The sequence below is a fragment of the Bacillus rossius genome, chromosome 5, assembly GCF_032445375.1.
Source record: "Bacillus rossius redtenbacheri isolate Brsri chromosome 5, Brsri_v3, whole genome shotgun sequence".
NCBI lineage: Eukaryota > Metazoa > Arthropoda > Insecta > Phasmatodea > Bacillidae > Bacillus > Bacillus rossius.
Window position 1 is genome coordinate 1,234,352 of NC_086333.1, and position 22,790 is coordinate 1,257,141.

General features: G+C 34.7%; 1 protein-coding gene across 8 annotated transcripts in view; it reads right to left on the reverse strand.

Annotated features, from left to right (window-relative positions):
• Window positions 1–1,373: 1,373 nt before the first annotated feature.
• LOC134531546 (centriolar and ciliogenesis-associated protein hyls-1-like) overlaps window positions 1,374–22,790 on the reverse strand; it is a 65,835-nt gene continuing 44,418 nt past the window's right edge. For 7 of the 8 annotated variants that reach the window (XM_063367231.1, XM_063367234.1, XM_063367230.1 and 4 more), the window contains 2 exons: window positions 22,354–22,520; window positions 1,374–1,534 (listed from right to left, as the gene is read on the reverse strand). In XM_063367231.1, coding sequence (XP_063223301.1) covers window positions 1,478–1,534; window positions 22,354–22,520 — 224 coding nt within the window. In that variant the 3' untranslated portion in view covers window positions 1,374–1,477. Of the gene's footprint in view, window positions 1,535–6,244; window positions 22,521–22,790 lie in introns of those variants that run through there. The other variant, XM_063367233.1, reaches the window with a different exon arrangement.

Consider the following 22,790-nt stretch of genomic DNA (forward strand, 5'->3'; position numbering starts at 1 on the left):
ATGTTGAATAGGTAAAAGATTGAATTGTGATACATCATTAACATTTTTTAAATGTCATAGTTGTTTTTAAAATATTGTCATGGTTCAAAATTGTACAGGGTTACTGAAATCTTTACTGATGGGACTCCAGACGTGGCGTGACCAAGTAACTGGGGCGCGCTGTCGCACGTCCTGCTCAGTTGTTTGTAAATTTAGTTTCAATAATGGATTGTGCTGGCAGGCGCGGTGGTGCACGGAGATTTAAGCGAGAGTTACCTCGGGCCGGTGGTAACGAGTAGCCTAGATCGAAATGTAGTCGTGTTTAAGCTCACTCTGGCGGAGACTATGCCCCTCGCCAGTGGTAGTTTGTGATGCAGTCAGTTCAGGCCCACTGGTCGTGATGCTGTCCGACTTGATAGTGACTCGGCAGTCATAATTTGAATATGTGCGTACACAACTATCGTTTCATAGCTGTAATAATAAATTCTGGTGTTAGATACTCTTAAGTTAATGCTTTAGAAAGGATTAGGGAAGAGTTTAGTGAAGTTCTATCTCTTGAATGGTCATTTAGTAGTTATTACGTGAGTCATAACTGAGAGACGGTTGTGAATTTTAATTGTAATTTTATTCATTACTTGTAACGACTACCTGTTGCTGGATACTGGTTTTGAAACTAACAAGTTTGATGATAAATGAAAGTTGGCATTGAATTTAGTGTTAATTTATTTTTTAAGTATCGCCATTTATTTATCTCTCTCTAGACATACCGTACAGGATGATGAACCTATTCCTTTCAATCCTAGATTGAAAACTATTTTATCATGATAAGTGGTATTGTAAGAATAAACCTCTTGTTAGCCTAAGCGAGTATGTCCTCTGAGTTACAGTTTTCGCCCCAATGAAGTTAAAGAAAAGTCATTATAGTTTTCGATTGATTTATTTTATTTATTGATTTTTTTATTTAAATTTTAACCACTGCGTGACAATATTAACACAGCCTAATTTCTGGAGATCCAAGAAAATGAGACCTAACTTTGCCACAGATGTGTGTGTCATACTAATTTTGAAACTTGACAGAAGCATATTCAGCATAATATTTCTCCCTACTTATGATATTTTTGGTTTATACTGTGAACAAAAAGGCACTACACACACACGTATATATATAAACTTAAAATTTTTAATTAATATTAGTTTACTAAAAATTTGTATACAAATTTTAGTCTTGTTTATTTTTATTATTTATAAAATGTGAAAAAATAACAGGAAACCTTGCACAGTGACTATCAACAGGTTTGTAACAGTTTCTGCACTGTTGGAACTTGGACACAACCATTACCCATGTGCTTTATTCTCTTCGAATTGTCATATGTTCTCGGAATGATGTTCCACACTTGTAGTTCTACACCTTTTTTTTCAGCAAAATCAAGGCTTAAGCATCATTCACACATCACTATGTCCAACAGCAAACGGCGGGCATCAACCAGATGAACGACAGCTACAGCCGTGGCCTGCGTCTCTGCAACGACTCGATTGATGTGGCTTGCGACACTCCCTGAGAGCAAAAGTTTTCTTCAGAAACCAAACACTTTCATGGAAGTTGTCATGATGTCTCCACATTCTGTATTAGGTAATCTGGGAGCAGCAGGCTTACTGATCAAAACTAAATAACAGTATTTAATTGTGTAACATGTACCACCAAGTAATGTACGCACATCTAGCCTAATGAAATCTGCACCTTGCTTTAATGCAATGCCTGGCACTTCTGACATCCCTGCACAGTGGCCGTCAACTTCAGCTCTGACCTTGAGAGGCACCTGCTATTGGCGGCAGGGCAGGCAGAAAACAGAGATGGGAGAATTACATGGACAATACTCGGAAAAAAGACTGGCACAATGGTGTACGCTGACATTCCTCCTAACTAGGTTTACGAAACTGTCTGTCACCAGGTTCCAGGAACTGACATTTTTCCTCTTCTTCCTGCTGTTTTACCCTCAATGTGAGTCATCGCTAGAGGCACTGGAAAATCGTAAAAACGATATAGGCGCGAATAAAAGCGGCAAAATGGTTTACCGACGAATAAACGCTACAATCCTGTTTTTAGAAGTATTTATTAAATTTTCAAGGAATACTAAAATTTCCAGTAAATTTTAGGTTTACCTAATATTTTTAAATAAACCATTTCTTATTATTAACGGCCTAATCTCATACAATAAAGAACATTCTTTATGCATCTTCTTACCGTGTTTGAAGATTACCTAATAAACGGTGACGATGGCAAGCCATTTAACAATCAACACGATCTATGAATCTTGTAAATAACACTAAACACAATTTAAATATGCATAGGCTCGCGCGGAAACTTGGTTAACGGCAAATGTAACGTACGACCCAAACAAATGTAAACGATTAAAGAGAGACGTTCATTTATGTGCATGAATATTTTCACGGGAAAGAAAGTGAAAACATTGAAGCGGCCATGTTTGCCAACGTGAGCGTGCGTGCGTGTGTGATATTAACACAAGCAGTCAAATTATTTACTGTTAAATGACAATTAAAATATAAAAATGCATTAATTTAAGTTTACAACACACGCAGCTTATATTTGGCAACTACAAAAAAAAAATTACGAAAATCTACTTCAGTTAAATTCGTTAGCACTTTAACAGTAAAAAAAGAGAGCAGCAATGTAGCTCTACGCTTTTGTCGCTCATTTGTTTAACGTACCTAGTGTTTTCCTAATTTCCTAACCCCAAAAACAAACTGTAATCTGTGAAACTAAAATATTGCGCTGCTATTCACAATAAAATTAAGGTTATTAAAGTCGGTTTTCTATATCGCGTTTGCGTGCAATGCAGTTAGAACTATAAAATATATACAGTAGAACCCCTGTCATACACTTTTGAACGGAGGGCACAAAAATGGTGTATGATGCGGGAAAGTGTATGAAAAGGGAATGGCAATAATGAAATTTTTTTCCAATCTAGCATACCAGCACAATACCAGATTAAACATAAATACATATGTGTAAATAATTGCATTACATTAATGAAAGATATGAATTCATCATTATATTAAACATATAATAAAACCACCAGAAATGTAAAATACAGTCCATAATCAAGTAAAGCTGACATGAGAAACAGTGGCCTTAAAAAATGTTATGAAGTCCTTTCTTGAAGGGGGGAAAAGTCACCAAGCCTAAATTAGAAATAAAAAAATTAGGTTATTGTAAAAAAAAATCAGAAATTTTTGCTTGTTTGTTACATTTTACAAACAACTTTATGCAACAGAACAATTTTCAATAAAATTTTAACTTGAGAAACGTAAAATACAAAACAATCCAATCGTAAAAAAAAATAACAAACGGGTATATTCAGTTCAAAGATAAATGACTGCACAAAATATGAGATCCGTGCCTTGGTAAAGCACGTTCACCATTTTCATGATCATTTCTTGTTTGCGCCACTAGTCTCACTTGGTGCTGGCCATAGATGCTACTAGCGAAGTGCACAGTCTTCCTGATACTATCCATATCTATGGTGTGATAAAGTTATTTTCTAACGTTTGCAAATGTAAACAATGATCGTTTTTTCAAAATAAAAGCATTAAAACGGAGTTTATAAGGAGGAATATAAAAAAAAAATTTGTGAATTTTAGGACTTTTCCGCTTCGTAAAAACGTATGAAACGGGAAATTAATGGTTTTATAAGTGTATGTTCCGGGAAAGTAAACCATTGTAAATATAGTACTTTCGGTGGGACCGATATTAATCGGCGTATGACACGGGAAAATGTATAAAACGGGAACGTATCATCGAGGTTCTACTGTATATATATATATTTTTACCATTATGGGACGGACAAAATCTGTTACTGTGCATTCACGTGCAGAGCAATACAAGTCGCACCATTTCTATGTGAGCGACACTATCATCATACTTATGTGCAAAGTTTGCAACATCCGCGTAAACTGGGAGAAGAATTAAAATTAAAGCTATATAAATACTATATGGCAAAATATAAATGCTACTAACAGACATTATAAACGCTAATTTCAAGTGCCTCTAGTCATCGCCATCAAATCAGACACAAACCACATGCAAAGCTATTCTTTGAATAATCTGTCAAGCCTGTCTCTGATTGGCTCACACAAGTCGGCAGCAGGAAAGCTCTAACACACACTTTGCCAGACGACTGCATCACAGTTTTGCAGGCGGCCAACATTTCCGCAGTTAACGCCAGCTACCACAGTTTAAAAATATAACTGGCTAATGTATTTTTTGTATTCATATTTTTATTATTAAAAACAAATACTCCTATCTATTCCCACCCCCATTTCTCCTAGTTGTAATACATAGTATGTCATTCTGGTTTGTGGCAGAACAAATAACTAAGCATTTACTAAAATCTGAATGCTCATCTAGAGCAACTGAAAGGCTTGGTTACAAATTGGAATATTTATGTGAGTATGAGCTATCTTGCTTCATTTCAATTTATTTATCAATAAAGTACTGATCTCAAGTTAGTGTGACGGGCCATGATGGGCTTGGTTGGCTGTCACTGGGGTAGGGCTTACGTGAGCAAGGAGAGTACCGTGTTTTCTCGTATTATCGTCGCACATTTTATTCTAAAATCAAGTTTTAAAAGTAGGGCTGCAACGAATATGCGGACAAAAAATTTTTTTGTTAGGTAAAGTTATTCATAAAAACAAAACCCGTTAATGGAAAGTACGTTTATTTAAAAAAAGGTGGAGTATACAAGAGCACGCCAAACAATCTATATTAATAATTCCTTAAACAAAAACTTTTCTTTAACTTTAAATAGAAAAACCAAAGCTCTAACACGAACGCAACCCACTTGTATCTGACGTGAACTAACGTGTCGTAGTACACACTTGCCACGAAAGAATGCGAGCTATCAAATGTAGTTAACTCGGCACCTGAAAGAGAGCGCGCGTTGCATACAATCGGCGAAATATCGATATTCGACTACGTGCGCGCGCTCTATACGGGAAGCAACATAACTAAACATGAATGATGCGCTGGCTACATTTTTATAAGCGATACGCCGCGCTAACGCAGACAATCAGATAAAGGAAATACAGTTTAAAAAGTCTTTAAAAGAAAATTTATACGTCAAACAACTTTGTATTTTTCCGTTAATTTATTAAGTAAGTGGTAATGATGGAAATTAAATTTTAGATTATACCTACACCGCGGCGACGCAGACGATCAGATAAAAGAAATAACGTTTAAAAAGTCTTTATAAGAAAATTTAGAGTACACGTCGTTTAGCCTAAAGTCATTTAGCCTAAAATGTTCTTTAGGCAAAATGACTTTAGGCAAAACGACTTTAGGCGAAATGACTTTAGGCAAAATGACTTTTAGGCAGAACGACTTTAGGCAAAATGACTTTAGGCAAACTAACTTTAGGCCAAACGACTTTAGGCAAAACGACTTTAGGCAAAATGACTTTTAGGCGAAATGACTTTAGGCAAAATGACTGTAGGGCAAGCTAAACAGATGCCTAGAATTTTAGGCAAAACGACTTTAGGCACAACGACTTTAGGCAAAACGACTTTAGGCAAAACGACTTTTAGGCGAAATGACTTTAGGCAAAATGACTGTAGGGCAAGCTAAACAGATGCCTAGAATTTTAGGCAAAACGACTTTAGGCAGAAAGAATTTAGGCAAAATGACTGTAAGGTTTGATCACTGCCCGAGAATGTGGAGTGGTGCTATGCGAGTTTAGGCAAAACGACTTTAGGCAAAACGACATTCGGATACATAAATTTAATATCTAAAATATTCAGAATAATACTTCGTTCACATTTGGCGCATAAATGGCGTGACTAGTAGTATATCTCGTAACAACATATTTAGCACAAGTAAAGGATCATTTAGTTCAGTTTAACCATAACAGGTGTCACTACAAGTCATATTTAAAACAATGAGTACGCTGGTTTAATTTCCGGTCACAAGGCTGCGTATAAGTATAAAGGAAAGTAATTTTATGAATATGCGTAAAATGTAAATTGATTATATTATAATATTTATAAGTAATAATTCTTTATAATACTAGTTCAGTGTAATATATTATATTCGCAGAACTAATTTTATTTTATGACATGTGAGCTTTGTTTGAAGGTATACATTTTATTTTAACTTTCATATATTATATATATATATATATATATATATATATATATATATATATATATATATATATATATATATATATATATATATATATATATCCATTATGTTGCTGTAGCACATGATGCATATTTATTTAATAGAATGTGCTAGTAAAAACTGTTATCGCAACAGATTCGGCAATCCATGGAAATTGCAGACAGCATCGTACAAAATAGCACGACACTATAACCAAACAAACACCATTTTTATTAATAATAAAATTTTATAGTATAATGTTTCCCTGGACATGAATACTTAAGTGAGTAGAAATTAACGGAAGTTAATTTTAAACCCTGTTATAAACATAAATTCATTAATTTTCATAATTGAGTACTTCTTGCACTAAAACGTTTATGTGAAAATCTGTATACACGCACTGAAACCTCGGACTACATTGTTCTCGTTTTAGAAAATTTCACCGTTATTAACCCGAATGGCAAGAAATTTGTGGCTAATGTGTTTTCCTAACTTAGTTAAATAAATTTTGCACTTGAAGAATAAAAAAAGAATATTATATATATATATATATATATACACACATATATAGCAGGCCGGCTGGACTCATTATTTTACTTTGCGATACCACATGGGATTTATCGTAATTTAAAATAACCGCGAAGTATCTTATAATCTAAAAGCTGATCGTTTTACTAATTGCATTTATTCTGTTAGGATAAATAAATCTAATGTGAAATGAAATATAATAGGCTTGTTACTACGAACATACTGCATGCCATAATTTAAATATGTTACGAGACTGAGATAAGTGAATTATATGTGTGCTCTGTTAAGGTATATAGTATGTTTGTGGTGTATTCAACTTATTTATGTATCTCGTGATATTTTTCTGAAACAGTTTGAGCTTACTTTATATTTCAATTCTATACGCACATACCAGCAGTGTCTCTCTAGCCAATGGTTGCTGTCGCTCACGAAAATTTAATTTTTTCTCTAGCCCAATCAGAAATCGGTAACTTTTGCACCGAACTTTCGTGATTCGCTTCTAGACTTTTTACACGGTCAAAATCGTAATCCCATCAATCATGAATAAGAAATGTATTTTTTTCGCGAGATATAGCAGCCTTTGTTAATTTCATTTTACTATAGTGCTTACGAATACATATTCTTAAAATAATAATTTTTAAAATGATATTGTACACTGGATTTTCTATGGTATGTGCTTTGTTTTTTGGTAAATTTTTATATTCGTAATTATACATGCCTAGTTGAAAATTTCATTATTTTCTATTCGTAGGTAGCCTACTAGAAACTTTTTCGTAAAAATCTGGTAGGCTGAATACGCATTGAAAAATAAATATTTTTAAGTTCATTAAACGATAGGATTCTTCATGGTTCTATCTTGACTTATATAAAATACTACCGATGATTAAAATTGCTTGTATATTGAATGTTTATTACATATTTTACAATTGATATACCTGAGGTCAGTAATATAGCTCATTTCTGTGAATATGAGTAATTAACTAATAATAACAGCCTATAACTAGGTACGCGAAATATCATATACTAGCTGCAATACCTGGCGTTGCCCGGGCTGAACACAGGGTGAAGGGGGCCTTTTTCAAAATCAGATGTAGTTAGTAATTGTCTTCTTAATTTGAATGTCAAGTGTGAAAATTAATTTATATCACTTTCAGATCCCGACAGACGTTGTTCTGCCAGTTTATAGTTATTTACCTGGTCTGTATGTAATTTAGACTTTATAAAGCAATATAGAAAAAAGCTGAAAAATAAGAGATTACTAATACTGAAAAGATTCCATTATCTAGCTAATGCTCGACCTGCATTGCAATGCCTCATTCAGTTTTGTTTTGTAATATGTTTGAAGTAGTTCCACATTTACAAATAATCTAGTCATTTCTTTATTTATATTTATCTCTATCTACATATATATACATCTATGTATCTCTCTATCTCTATTTATCTCTTTATATCTACATATATACTTCCCACTATCTCTATATATTCTATATATAAGTCTCTATATAGCTCTATACATCTATAGGTATATCTCTTTATCTAACCCATTTCATTTTCTATACCTCGCTCCATCTCAATTTATCTCTCCGTCTCTATGTCACTCTATAAATATATATCACACTATCTCTGTCTCTATTTTATATTTAAATAAATGTGTCATGCGTGCGCACTTATACAACAAAAACAGACGAAGTGCCGCTATATAAAATGAAATAAACACATTTTTTGACACGATTGGTGCTCCAACTATTGAAAAATAGTTATACCGTCTCAGTAACCTTCATGGGCATGCGCATAACAGATCACCAAATTTAATCGCAATCGGTCGAATGGTATAGGAACGTATACGGCACAAACAAACGAAAATTAAAGACATGACAAACGCATCAAACGATGGTGCGTTTAAAATCCAAGGCAACTCTATCTATTTACGAAGTTAAGAACAAAACTGTTATTAGCGCCTTTATTTTGCTAGCTGCTGCGAGCTCCACTAAGCGGACTGGTCTCACGAAGGAGAAAAATATTAATTTGCCAGACCTTACTATGTGTATGATCGTGTGTCAGACATAGAGAAATGACACTCACTCACTATTTGCATGTCTATGACCTATGATTGTTTCTGTTATATTTCTGTTATAAAATGAAATTATCACTTTTTCACTTCCTTAGGGATGGAATTTCATATTAATATGGGGTCTATGTGTTAATCCAGGCTAGAAGCTAGCTGTGGGCCAAATTTCATTCAATCAGTAGTTTTTACGTGAAAGAGTAACAAAAATCCATTCATCCATACTTACAAACTTTCGCGTTTATAATATTAGTAGGATTAATTTTAGGGCAATCTTTACTCTCAACGCATGTACAACCATGTTGAGTTTGCAAATGTAGTGGCGTATCTCAGTTCTTTCGCACGCTGTGTAGACATATGAACAAATGCCAAATACTGCAACAGACAATTAGATAAAATCACATTTTGAGTGATTGTGTAAAAACGGAAATGCAGTTGAGCAACAACATCTTAAAACTTGCAGAGCATTTATTGAACATAGTCAGGTAAAGTCTAGCTGACCTGTAATTAAACTTGCAAAATTTTCCAGTCTCTACCCATTACATAACTGGTGTATCTGTAAGCACAAATTTTCTATGTCTATATATTGTTAAAGTGAATAGCATGAATGTCATCACCATAGTACAGAGAGGAATGGACGAGGTATGAAATGGGATTACGGTTCTTGGTAATTGAGATTGCCGAAGAGCAACTGTGGTTATAGTGGAGGCAGACGAGCAAAATTCCACACACGTTATCAAGAACAAAATTTGGTGCTAGATTTAAGCTCATTTAATTTATTTACACTTTTTATGATTTTCCTGATTTTTTTTATCTACCCAGGCGCTTAGGACAGCCGCTGGCCTAAAAGGAGTGTCGAAAAAGCGGTGGAAAAAAAGGAGGGGGCAGAAGTACACGGGCATATGTTATGCTACCTCTACACTTGGCAGGCTAACTCGAATTCCAACACGAATGCGAACAAAGACGAATTTTTTCAGATGCCAATGAACCATGCATCCACACTTAGCCTGCAAACGCGATTCCCAAAGCCGAAGCGAACTAGATGAATCAGATACGAACGAACTGAAAGTGTCTGCTATAAAGAGTATTGATGTAGTTATGGTACACTGCAGGCAGCTAAAGTTTACTCTGTGTTGTTTACCAAGAAAATATAAACACCAAGATAACTTCGATGCATGTTCTTGTGTTACTGCTTGCAGGCCAAGTGTAGATGCACACATTACGGGCGTTGGCCCAACTTCCTTTTACTTGTTCAAAAAAAAATGACACCGAGGCGAGCGCCCACGAACTAACACGAACACAAGCCATAACATGCCAACCACCCCTCCACACTTGGCACTCGCGAACGTTCGCGAACGTTCGGGCTAAGTGTAGAGGGGGCATTATTCTTATGAGAAAACGGAAACAACTTGAACCCTTGAATCCTATAAAAATTAAACGATAGAAATTAATTTTGCGCAAATGGTCTGGGCGAAAAAATTTATTATTTTAAACCAAAAGAATATCGCGGAAAATAGCCGATGCTCTGAAATTTCAGTCAGATAAATGCAGTATTGGAATTTTCACCAATTTTTAATGAGGCCCTGCTACAATTGCCATGTCTCTTGGTCGCTTTGTCTCATCCTCTCACGAAAATATGCTGCCACAACAATTGTCCAATTGTAATCATTTCAAATACCAACACAAGAGTGCAGTAGTTTAGAGCGACATTTTAATATTTCTTTCTTCATTTGTTTGATGTGTTGTGGCCATTTGCAAAAGTTGGAGGCCACAAATCCCTTTAAAAAAATTATAATACTAGTAGATATTTAGAGGCCACAAAATCGCTTTAAAAATATTGATGATGTGAATATTGCCAAGCTTATTCTGTTTGAAAGGTAGCGCGGTAAACTGACATTTCAATGGCAAAGTAATTACGTGATATATTTCCAATTTCGGTACATAATGGTCAAATCACAAAATTCACTTTGTTTTTATTGTTTGTATACTACTATTTTTCCCGCGCGGTTTGTGATCCTCTGTAGACATTTTACGTTTTTTTTTTATTTTAAATAATTTATGTTTGTTTACATTTTTTGCATGTTTTCAAACTTATTTTTCTTGCGTGGGAAAACTCAATAAGGGACAAAATTATAAAAGATCGCCAATTGCTTGATCACGAAGGGACAAGGGACGAAGAGACAAGAAATATGACGTCACAGGGTTTCGTGGACCAATAGGTGAGTTGTGTCCAACGGACATGGCATGGACAAGTCAATTGTAGCAGGGCCTTTACGGTACCCAGATACATTAACCCGCACTGTGACATCGAGTCATTCTGAAAACCACGAGTCTGTTTAAATAAATATATTTTGTTTTTAAAACACGAACCACTAGGACAAATCACGAGGACGAAATTCAGGTGACGATTCCACTTTAAAAAGTAGGTAAACATAAAATTCACAACTATTAGCCCATGTAAATGCCAAATGTTTTAAAACAAATCTTGAAAATGGAATTGAAGCACAAGTTTATTGCTAGTAACGTCGACATTGGAAGATATATCTCAAAGTTTCCGGATAATGCACCATGGAACGAGGAAATGCAAAACACGAAAACTTCGGGGGCGTTATAAATCAACTTTAATAAAACCGAGGGGATTAGTAATCTACCGCTTACGGTTAACGAAAAGCTCGCCTTTTTTTATACATGGCACAATCTGCAATAACCTAATACAATATGTGATCAAAGCGAACAATTTCTCGAAAACTGTGGCGTGTTAGTTAACATCCAGATAAGTGTCCTATTTGGCTATTTTAATTTGGCACCAAGTCACGAAACTCTAAATTAGTGACCTTTACAAATCGGATAGCTGTCCTTTCCTGGCGTCTGCATTTTATTGTACTGATGTAAATATCCGTATAGGGAACTTATTCTGGTTAGGCATATTTCAGAATTTTTAAAGGCGTTAGTTTCCCCATTACTGAAATCCGGATAGGTAGCTATCTCGAATGACTAACCTGTGTTGTCCAATGGGAAAAATCCGGATACCTGTCCAAAGTAAGTGTTTGGCTCCAAAATATGTTTATTAGAAACATTTTCAGTAATACGTATTTGTTTATTCAGTGTTTCGGTTGCTGCATATATAATATCGCAGGAACCATTACACAAATTTTAACCTACTTAATTTCTTGGGAGCTATACGCCATACTCGCAGCAAATTTAGTTTTCAAATAAATATAATACAGAAAAGATAACTTTATGAGAAACAAGAAGATAATGAATGCACTCTCTTTTTTTTTTTTTTTTCAAAATTGAACTATTTTAAATTATGTGGCTAATATCAAATCTCCTGAAATGTTTGACACATTTTAACAACCAGTCCACTGTGCTATAACAAAATTGTTATTTACGTTAATTTATTAATTCACTAGCTTCTAAGATACTTAAACATATAATATAAAACTTTTACTTCATAACATGAGAACTCCACAGCCTACTTGTGACAAATTTGGTAGTCAAGTAATGCAACAAAATACAACACTATAAGATTTCATAATATGAGGCAATTATATTAAACTTTTCGGCCAACTATAATGTTTCGTTTATTTATCTACGTTAAACCACCTTTAATTGTGAAACCAATGTATTATTTTCGTCTTATTTTGTAATCATTCGTCTCAAAAATTAAGACTATGCCATAATCTATAAATAGAGACCCGGAAATTTCGTAGATTCATATGGACTCAGGGTATATAAGTCATAGGTGTGCGCAACCCGCGTTTGCTTTCCAATTGGTTGATTTCTTAGCGAGGACAATTTTGTCCTTGTCAATTGGCCCTGCCTGATTCGCTTACTTCACTCCTGGCTGGGCATAGTTGGATCACGGTCGTAGAGGGGCGTGTCCAAATAACTGCGGTCCAATCGTGAACAAAGTGTGAGAGTGTGAAGGTTTAAATGATAACTTGCGACTAAACGAATGCACGAAATTTCCGTATCTCTATCTATAAATACAAGCGAAATACCAATGACCCATCACGAGATCTCCAAAACTATACGTCCGATTGATTTGAAATTTGGCATGCATATTCCTTTCCGGATCAGGATCGTAACTTCCGTTTATGTATGCATATGTGCTCTGCTACCCGTGCGAAGCCGGGGTGGGTTTCTAGTTTTTAACATTACGTAATCGATTCGCGTCAAATCAGTCATGCAATTAGTTACATGGTATTCGACATTTACGTTTTGATTTAAGAAAGACACTTTTATTTTCAAAATAACAAACCTTCAAGCATATTTCTACCAAACTGATGGGTACTCAGCCATTGTATATTTAAGTATTATTATTTTCGTTTTAGTATAGCTCTGTGGTGCCCATGGTTTGCTAGCAGGGTTTACTGTTTAACTCCTAGTGCCAGTACAAGGGGACCATGGAATAATTAATAATAATTACTGTTTAGTTGTAAAACTATTTTATGGTAGTTAATGATTAAAAAACATAAAATGTTTTATAAGGTTTCGAAAAATGTTATCATAAAACGTAGTTTTACCGTAATCAACAACAACGCCGAATGCCTCATTTGCCACAACGTCAAATCACGAAGTGATATCAACGTCGAATCACGAAATGACCTCAACACCGAATCATAAAGTGACCTCAAAATCGAATAATGAAGTGACCCCAATGCCGAATCATGAATTTATTGCCCTCAACGGCCAATCCTTAACTGACCACAACGCTGAAGTCTATAATAACTACAACGCCGAATATTGAGTGGGCCACAACGTCAAATTTTAATCGAGCTACTTACCTCCCAAGCTTTTAAACTCTGTTCTGAAACCAAAGTAGGCCTATGCATTTCATTGTGAACAAGTAATTCTGAAGATGTTACAACTTCAATATTTTCTACAAGATAAAATAGCTTTCAGCCTAGCAAATAAACAGGTGTCTGAATTTTTAGATCAATTTTTTCTCTTATCTAATTTATTTAACAATAATTTGTAACATGTTATAATTTGAAAGCGGCATATGCTTTCTTTAAACAAATAAATTATAATATGAATTAAAATGTAAGCTGTATTTCAATATGCGTGTTTACACCAGAACACGGTTCGTTCCTAGAAATATTAAATTTTCACTTGTTAGTATTTAAACTAAGTAGAGCATGTAATAAAATAGTGATGCAGACAACGATGATGGTATTACTTTGGACATGTTGTAGATAATATTGAAAATACCAAAACAATATTCTTACGTTAATATTAGTGTCTTCAATTTTTGTAAGAAGGGTGCTTGGTGGAAATACATATGTGCAACATGAAGTACTTAAGGATTTGGTAAGTCTACTTGTAAATAACTTAAGAATAATTGCTTCGTAATTTAATGTTAATTTTAAGCGTTGCCATGCAGAATTAAAAATAAGTGCTTGGTAATATCTAAAAGTGTGCATCTCCTTTATGACAGTTCCGCATTTTTCAAAGGTCCATATATAGTAAAAAGATAATGTTATGTATTTTGGTGAGGTCCTTATAAGAGGTGATGGATTGAAAATATCATAACTTGTTTGACACTTTTGTGACTAGAGTTCTAATATATTTTCTTGCTAAATAAAACCAAAATATAAAGATATGTAACAGCGATAATATATAAACAGGAAAATAATAATCACAACATATTTTTTCACTGTTCAAGTTATGATATGTAGTGTTTTATACAATATAAGTAAATATATTAGAACTCAGAGTCACAAATGTGACGGAGATTAAATAAACTAAAACCACGTAGTTTACATTGTAACTTAGCCTTAAAATTTCAAAAGAAATTTAGAGTGAAATCTGAATGGCGTCGCAGTAACATACGGTCGCTGGCGTATAGCTCTGTTGAAAAAAGTTCAGTGGTTCTTTATCATATTTAAATAACTATATATGTACTTGTATTAACAGACGGTAATATTTTTGTCTTTCGCTTAGTTTTACCTACTCACTAAACACATTGACTTCTCAAAATGGGAACTAGTGCCACAGTACTCGAAACACCTCCACCTTTATATTATTATATTACTAGATGACCGACCCGACTTCGCACGGCTATACTAAAGGGAAAAGACCAAATCTCCCATTTACAGTAATAATAAATGTAATATAATGGCAATTTATTTATTACAATGTTTTTTAATGTATCGGAGAGAAAACGAATAGCACAGGTTTACAGGTATTATAGCAATTAACAGAATTAAAAATCTCTGTGACGTAATTATAGAAGTAATATAAACATCTAAGGTTTTTAAATCAAAATAAAGTCGACTATAATATTGCTAGGTTAAAGCAATTAATTCTTCTCATTACTATCAGAGCTTTTGTGACATGGTAGGATCGTCAATATCATAGCAAAACAAATACAACCTCCTCTCATTAATTTGAAAATATTCTCAATTATGAATCCAATATAAACCGAAATTAAAATCTCTTAAAAAAATCACCGTAGATTCTCTTCAGGCAGGCTGGCTTAAGCAAAGCTAACCACAATAATTAAAAGTGGTTAACCACATCTATTCTCTTAATATAAATTTATAGATTACCATTTCAAAACTACTTTCTTTTACTACACAATGTAGCTCACATTTCTGAAAACTGTTCTGGGACGATACGCATTCCTAGTAGGTACTCAATTTACTTAAATTTCACAATAAAATGCTTCAGGCGTCGCGCTACGCTGCCTACTTATTTCGCTCCATATTACAACCAAGGTGGCGTACTACGCTATCATTGTAAAGGTGTGAAAACAGGGATTGCATGGAACAAATTATTTAATAAAAAAATACTGTAAAAGTACAACATCATCGTTACTTTAAATTGCTTAGTACCTGGAACCCAGACATACTTAAATCACATAGAGTAACCGAATTACAGACGTAAAAAAATTTCCGACTAAATTAAAAATAAAATATTATGTTAAATTACGTCTTAAATCATTAAAAACTACATATCATGAAATCATACGTTTCATTGCCGAATGAAGTAAACCAAATACAATACAGAGCAATACCGGAAATTCGGCAAGAGTAGCGGAAACTAATTTGAACAGCGATCCTAGCGGGATGTGGATGAAGTTAGGTGTTTTGCCGTATTCGTTTACATTGAAAAGTCGAGAGTTGAATTCAGAAAATGTGTACTAAAATTACTGTGAATTTACGTATAACACAAAAGAAAGATTATTAATTACCATTATTCTAGCCTTATTTGGACTTTAAATTATCAAAAGTACCTGAAAAACGCAATTAAAAATCTCTAAAGTGCTATAACAAAGCATTATTTCGAATTATATTGCATCCAGCAATCAAGAGGTAGTGCTAGTAGCGGTGGTTCCACTCACTTTCCTAACGTATAAAACATAGTGCCTGGTATTGATCTGCATAGAATTTGGTTAAACGTAGGCGTATTTTCTAGCGATTATCATTATTTTACAAATATTTTTAATATAAATATACATACAGATATCCGGCGTGACTAAAGACGATATATTAGTTTATACTACTTTTCTTAGAGTAAAGTAGGCTAATAAGGGCTACTCCGTTTCTGAAACATATATCAGGTTTTGTCAGTGGCTTAGGTGAAGTCAAGTTGCTAACGCAATAAAAATTTATTGATTATAGCAAAAATACATAGCAGAAGTAAACTTTATTGTATACGTTTGTGTTATTTATAAACTCGTTTTTATTTTCATAAAAATTATTAAACCAAAATGTTATAGGCTTGCAGTATCTTTAGAAGGGGAAGTTCAACGTAAAGGCGTCACAGCGATACAAAGGCAACAACATTACCACAAACAACTCCTCTACTCCTTGTGGATATAAAATAATAATAATTCCATGAAATTTTAAGTTGCCGAACAACATGTTTTATTTAACAAGTTTCCGTTTCGTTCACTAACCATATCGCTTTCTTTCCTTTGATTTCAAAGTATTTATTACATATTACTCAGCTATAGAAATGATATATAAATAAGTCATACAGGAAATTCTATTTAAATTTTTGCTCTGGAAACATTAAACCACGAAATATACTTCTAGGACTCCAAAAATATTACCAGTTTTAGTGTAATAAAACTGTCGTAGTATCTACCCTAAGTTATAAATAATAGCGCAGGAGTGTATAATATTCCTTCAAAAACAGTAATACTTTATACGTAAGGGCCTTCCCTAGTTAAGCGTATATGCGTGTCTCCGTAAATAAATGTTTTGGTAATACGATTTTTTTTTCCACGAAAGGTGAAAATTATCATGTTTTACATTTTCCGTATAATATATTTACATAGAAAAAAATTGTGAAAATGGCGAAAAAGCGCATATTTAGAGCCTGGTTACTCAGTTTACTTAATTCGCAGTCAAAATGTACAACATAAAATTAGTAGATTTATTATTTGTCTTTTATCGCGTGATAATACTCCACTGTTACAGATCTTGTTTGCGAGTTATTAGTATAGGCGTGGTGCGTTCCACAGCATTGAATGCATTGCGTAGATGGGACAACTGCGCTCAAATATTGAAGAAGGAAGCAACCTCAAAAGACGATAAATAGTAATGGTGAGCGACACACTATCTGTTTGTCTCGGAAACGAACTACCCATCTTCCTTGAAAGATGCAGGCGATACTTGATGAGCGACACACTACCTGTTGTCTCAAAAACGAACTACCCTTCCTCCTTGAAAGATGCAGGCGATACTGAACACCCTCCACTCTTGTGGCAGAATGTCGAACCTCTCACAATGTTTCGGTAGTAGTTCCAGAATCCACGAATAGAGTTACAAGTGGCTGGAATGTATTTACACACACTTTATGGAGCAAGAATATACTAAAATACTTTTAGGCAAAATGACTTTAGGCAAGACGATTTTAGGCAAAACGACTGCTCGGCAAGTTAACTGTCTGTTAAAGAAAGCGAAGTGCTGAAACTTTAGGCAAAACAACTTTAGGCGAAATGACATTAGGCAAAACGACTTTAGGCAAAACGAATTTTAGGCAGTACGATTTTAGGCAAAACGACTTTAGGGGAACTTAAGCATGCGATTATAATTTTAGGCAAAACGACTTTAGACACAACGATTTTAGGCAAAACGACTTTAGGCAAAATGACTTTTAGGCAAACCGATTTTAGGCAAAACGATTTTAGGCAAAATGGTTTTAGGCAATACGACTTTAGGCCAACTAACTTTAGGCAAAACGACTTTAGGCAAAACGACTTTAGGCAAAATGACTTTAGGCAAAATGACTTTAGGCAAAACAAATTTTAGGCAAAACGAAGGTGGGGAAACACGATTAGGCAAAACGATTTTAGGCAAAACGACGCGCCCCCGAAAATTTACACGTCAAACAACTTCGTATTTTTCCGTTAATTTATGGTAATGACCGAATAAATATTAGATTTCTAGTTTAAAATACATCATTTTATACGGAAAAGATACCTACACAAAGCGCTCGGCATCTACTAGCGGGACCAAAAAAATATTGCGACGTTTACGCGAGAAGTTTTTTATCCCAATTTTGACAGCCTAAAATATGGTTGCAATGATTAAGCGCGTGCGACCCTTATGCGATAAAACACAGTATTTAGAAATTACATTTTCTTACCCTTTAATGTTAAAGTTTTTGTTTATTTAAAACTACAAACAAGGTCCCACCCTAGCCAATTACACCTATTTTCCCTTGTCCCTTTTAACATTCCCGATCTCAACAGTCTCTCTTGGAAGGTAACTTATGTACTACAATACAAATTATTATTTAAAAAAACATTTCAACAAAAATACATTAGAACCCCGATTTTACATTACCACATTTTACGTTTTCCCGTTATTTGCACCAGTTTATTTCAGGCCCGTTTTAACCTCATTTAATGCAATGCAATAAATTCCCATTGATTACAACATGCCTATAATCTGCTTTCCACAATTACACTGTTTGTTTATGCTATACCTAAATAAATTCATTATTCCCATATTTGTCATGGACATCTTACCTATGAAGATATCACTATGATGCGAAATACCAAATCAAAAATGCTGTTGGGAACACTAGCGCTGTAGCTCGTGAATTTTTCTAAGTGCTTTTTCATTAAAAACGATACTGACAGGCTGCCAACACTAGCTTATTGAAGGCAGACTTTGAGAAAATGTTAGCACGCGACGCTGGCACTACAGTTTATAGGAATTCCTACTGTTCATCACTAACTTATACATTCAGGATTACGTACTCGATACATTTCCGGTATTAAATCTTTTCAACGTCTGTTAAGAATAACGTGGTCAGCAACAAATAATATTGTGAATAAGGGAAATTTTTTTTTTCTATGTTTTTATCTGTACGTATTTTAACAAGATGACAGTGAGTAAAAAAATGGAAAACATTTTTGATTCATTAAATACTCAGTTTTTTAAAGTGCGTGGATGAGCACAAAGGTATTCATGTTTCACTCGCTGAGAGGTTAGGCGTGCCGATTTCAACTCTGAACACAATTATGAAAAATTGCGAAATGATTGAAGAAAATGCATCTCAGTGTGGTGGTTTTTCTAAGAAGAGAAAATACATTCGTGCATCAAAATTAGGATCTTGAAGTACTTTTGAAGGAATGGTTTGTGGGTGTAAGGGCCTTGAATGTACCTATTCATTTTTTGAGAAACCTTGCTGTATTTTTTTTTCTTTGAAAAATATAACTTTTGCTTTAGTACACTTTCCTTATGTTTTGTGATATTTTTGGTAATATTCTTAACCTGTAAATGTCATGTTATGAATTGATATTTTAAGTATTAAAGTATGTACAGAGAAACCTTGTTACTACGAGAGCTGACAATGACGGGAAAAATCCTCGTTACTACGAATACTCGTAATAACCAAACACAGAAAATTGAAGTCAAAGTTAAGATTACTGAACATTATAAAAAATGTCAATTTCACACTGTAATTTGAAAACGGCACACTTTAGTGAAAAACGCATTGAATAAAAGATGTAGCAAATCAAATTACAAATTGAAAAGGTCTCTATGATCTTTTTGTATCTACAATATTTTTGTTTTAATGGGGAATGAATTTGTCTGACGCATGACGCATGAGGTAGCAATAAAACACAGCTAAGATAGCAGGTGGGGCCATGGTCGCATCGTAAAGGGGGGGGAAGTAAGTGAAGCGGAGAAAAGAAAATAAAAGAAGTGCAAGAAGATGGGTGCGGGGAGGGAGGGGCGAAGGCTTCCTTCCTGTGTAGGCTGGTTTATTTTCAGATTTCCCCCATAGTCGAAAGCCAGCGCAGCAGCTAGTTACTAGAGGAGAACCTTGGCTGACGTAACAACACACAGACACACTCTACGGTGCTTTATGCGCAGCGGTGAACACAATCAGTTTATACTTTCTGGTTAGGTTATATTTGTGGCCAATCTCACTATAAGCGTGGCAACTCTCTGCCCCCCCCCCCCCCTCCTTTGTGAACCTTCGGGTGCTGCTGATAATATTCCTTCACCCCCTGCCGGATGTGCCTTTTCAAGCACCTTTGTTCAATGTCAACCTTGAACCTAGGGTAGAGAGAGAGAGAGAGAGGACAATGCGGGGGAATAACGGAATTAAGAAAAGAAAAGGAGGGGAAGAGTATGAAAGGAGGAAAGTAGCCTTCGCCTCATGCGAGAGAGCGCAAGCATGTTGTTAGTCACCACACTCCAACCCACAGCCTCTCCTCTTCCCCTTTCAACTCTACTGCGGGAAGTCGTGGCACGTTGCTTGTCACCAGTCACTCCACTTCCTTCCTCGTCACTCTTGTAGCGGTCTTTGTGGTAACTGCTTCAACTTTTTTTCAAGATGCCATTTAAATCACTCGTACTTACGGAAGGGCCAACAAGGAAACACTCGTAATTACTAGTGGTGCACCGATGCGGATACCGCTGAATTGTAATCGGCGATTATGGGTACTTACCGATTAATCGTAATCGGCGATTATCTTAACGATTACTTTGCCGATTATTTACGTCCCGGCGTAATTAAGTAGGTTTTTACAGTGTAATATTTTGTTACACAATTTTTAGGATGCAATACGGTAATATTTGTATATATTACAAAATTCATCTAACTCCGTCATATCATAATTACAGATATTTCGTTAAGTTTAATAAATCTCATTGCCTCGAACAATAAAAGACATTTTTCCTACACGTTTATTTACGTTTAGTTTTTTGTTTAGTGGCCTTGTACATTACCTAAAGCCAGAGACGTAAAATATATGGCACACAATCAAAATACCACAAACAGTTGCAGTGGATTCTATGACAATCGATCTTTTCGAGTCGTAGTAGCGGTTCAAAATCGTAGTCCCGATACCTTCTAGTTTTTATCACTGCGTTTTACAAACTCGTTATGGGCGTCTTTGGTAACATTATCCGTTTGTTATTTGTATGACGTGAAAAGTGAAAAAGTATTTATAATTTTATATATTCAGTCAACATAAATAAAATCACATGTGCTAGTATTGGTTTTTAGTCATTTTTATATAATTATAGTGAGATGGCAAGTAGGGAGAAAAAAAGTGAAGTGTGGAAACATTTTTTCTATAAACTCAAGTGAACAAAATAAAGCAGCATGTTTACATTGTTAAACGGTAATTTCTTGATGCAACCTTATGTGATAGTCAATAATAATGCTAGTTTTCCGCAACAAAAACTTACCCATTGTAAATTACAATTGTTAGACTGTAGTTCAAGTTGTTTACAATAACAAATATAAATAGAAGTTAATTTAATTTACACTTTGCAATGACTTAATAGTGTATTTTATATATTTTTATACTGTTATTATAACTGTATTCTCGATTTTACCTAATCTTGTTATTAAATTCACATGGGAATAAAAAATTTTGTGTGCATTATTACACTTAAAAAAATTTCATTATAATCGGTAACTGAATCGGTATCTGCCGATTATTGCTCTCATAATCGGTAATCGAATCAGTAATCGGTAAAGTCATATCGGTGCACCACTAATAATTACCAGACAAATTAAGTATGATTTATGTAGTCAAACTGACGGTGCATTACAAAACTCTCGTATCTTTGAAGGTCTCGTAGTATCCTGTACTCGTAATAATGAGGTTCCACTGTACATGGGCAGTATGCTTACCTATACACACTACAGAATGTAAATATGCGACTTAAGTATATAATTATTCTTTATAGCTGTGATTCAGACACTCATAACAATTAATTATATGTATATCAGAGTACTACATGTTTACGTCATATAATATCACGTTCTATAGAGAGAGAAAAAAAAGGATTTTTAATACATTTCCCTTATTTTACAATATTTTCAGACACCCCCTTCAATAGTGTAAAAAAGGGGTTCTACTGTACATAACATGCAGAATTAACTTAAATTTTTTTCCTGCATTGCATACAGTTTGCACTGTTATAATTTTCAACAAGACTACACAACCAAATATGTCAGCTTAAAAAAAAATTGTTTGATAAAACTTTGTAACAATATGTTAAAGATTGTGATATAGATATTTGATTGTGCTTCCAACTAACACACATGTGTTTTGTATCTGATAAGTCTAATATTAAAAATATCAGATAGAGATGATAAAAGGCACACTGACATGGTGCTGGCGGCCCAGCATGCGGTGCCTCACGGTCCAGCGCAGCTCTGCGCGGCCGTCCTCCCCGGGGAACTTCTGCTGGCTCCACAGGGCCCGGTAGCGGTGGTACAAGGCCACCGGGTCGCAGCGCCGCGCCGCGCCCTGGCCCGCCTGCCACGGCCGGATCACTGCGCAGCCAGGCAGACACTCTCACACTTCTGTCTGCTACATTATTTTATGTGCAAAAAATATTATTTTAAATGATTACTAATTTGAAATGTGTCTCACCAGGTTTCTGGCAATTAAAAATAAAATAAAAACCTACCTCAGTATGCCATTTCTGCCTTAACACTTGTTAAAATGCAAACAAAAATTGTAATTGTTCCATATCAAATGTATTCAAGGCCATCCCTTGGTTCTGATGTCATTATCTTGCATACCCTGTTTCATCGCATAAT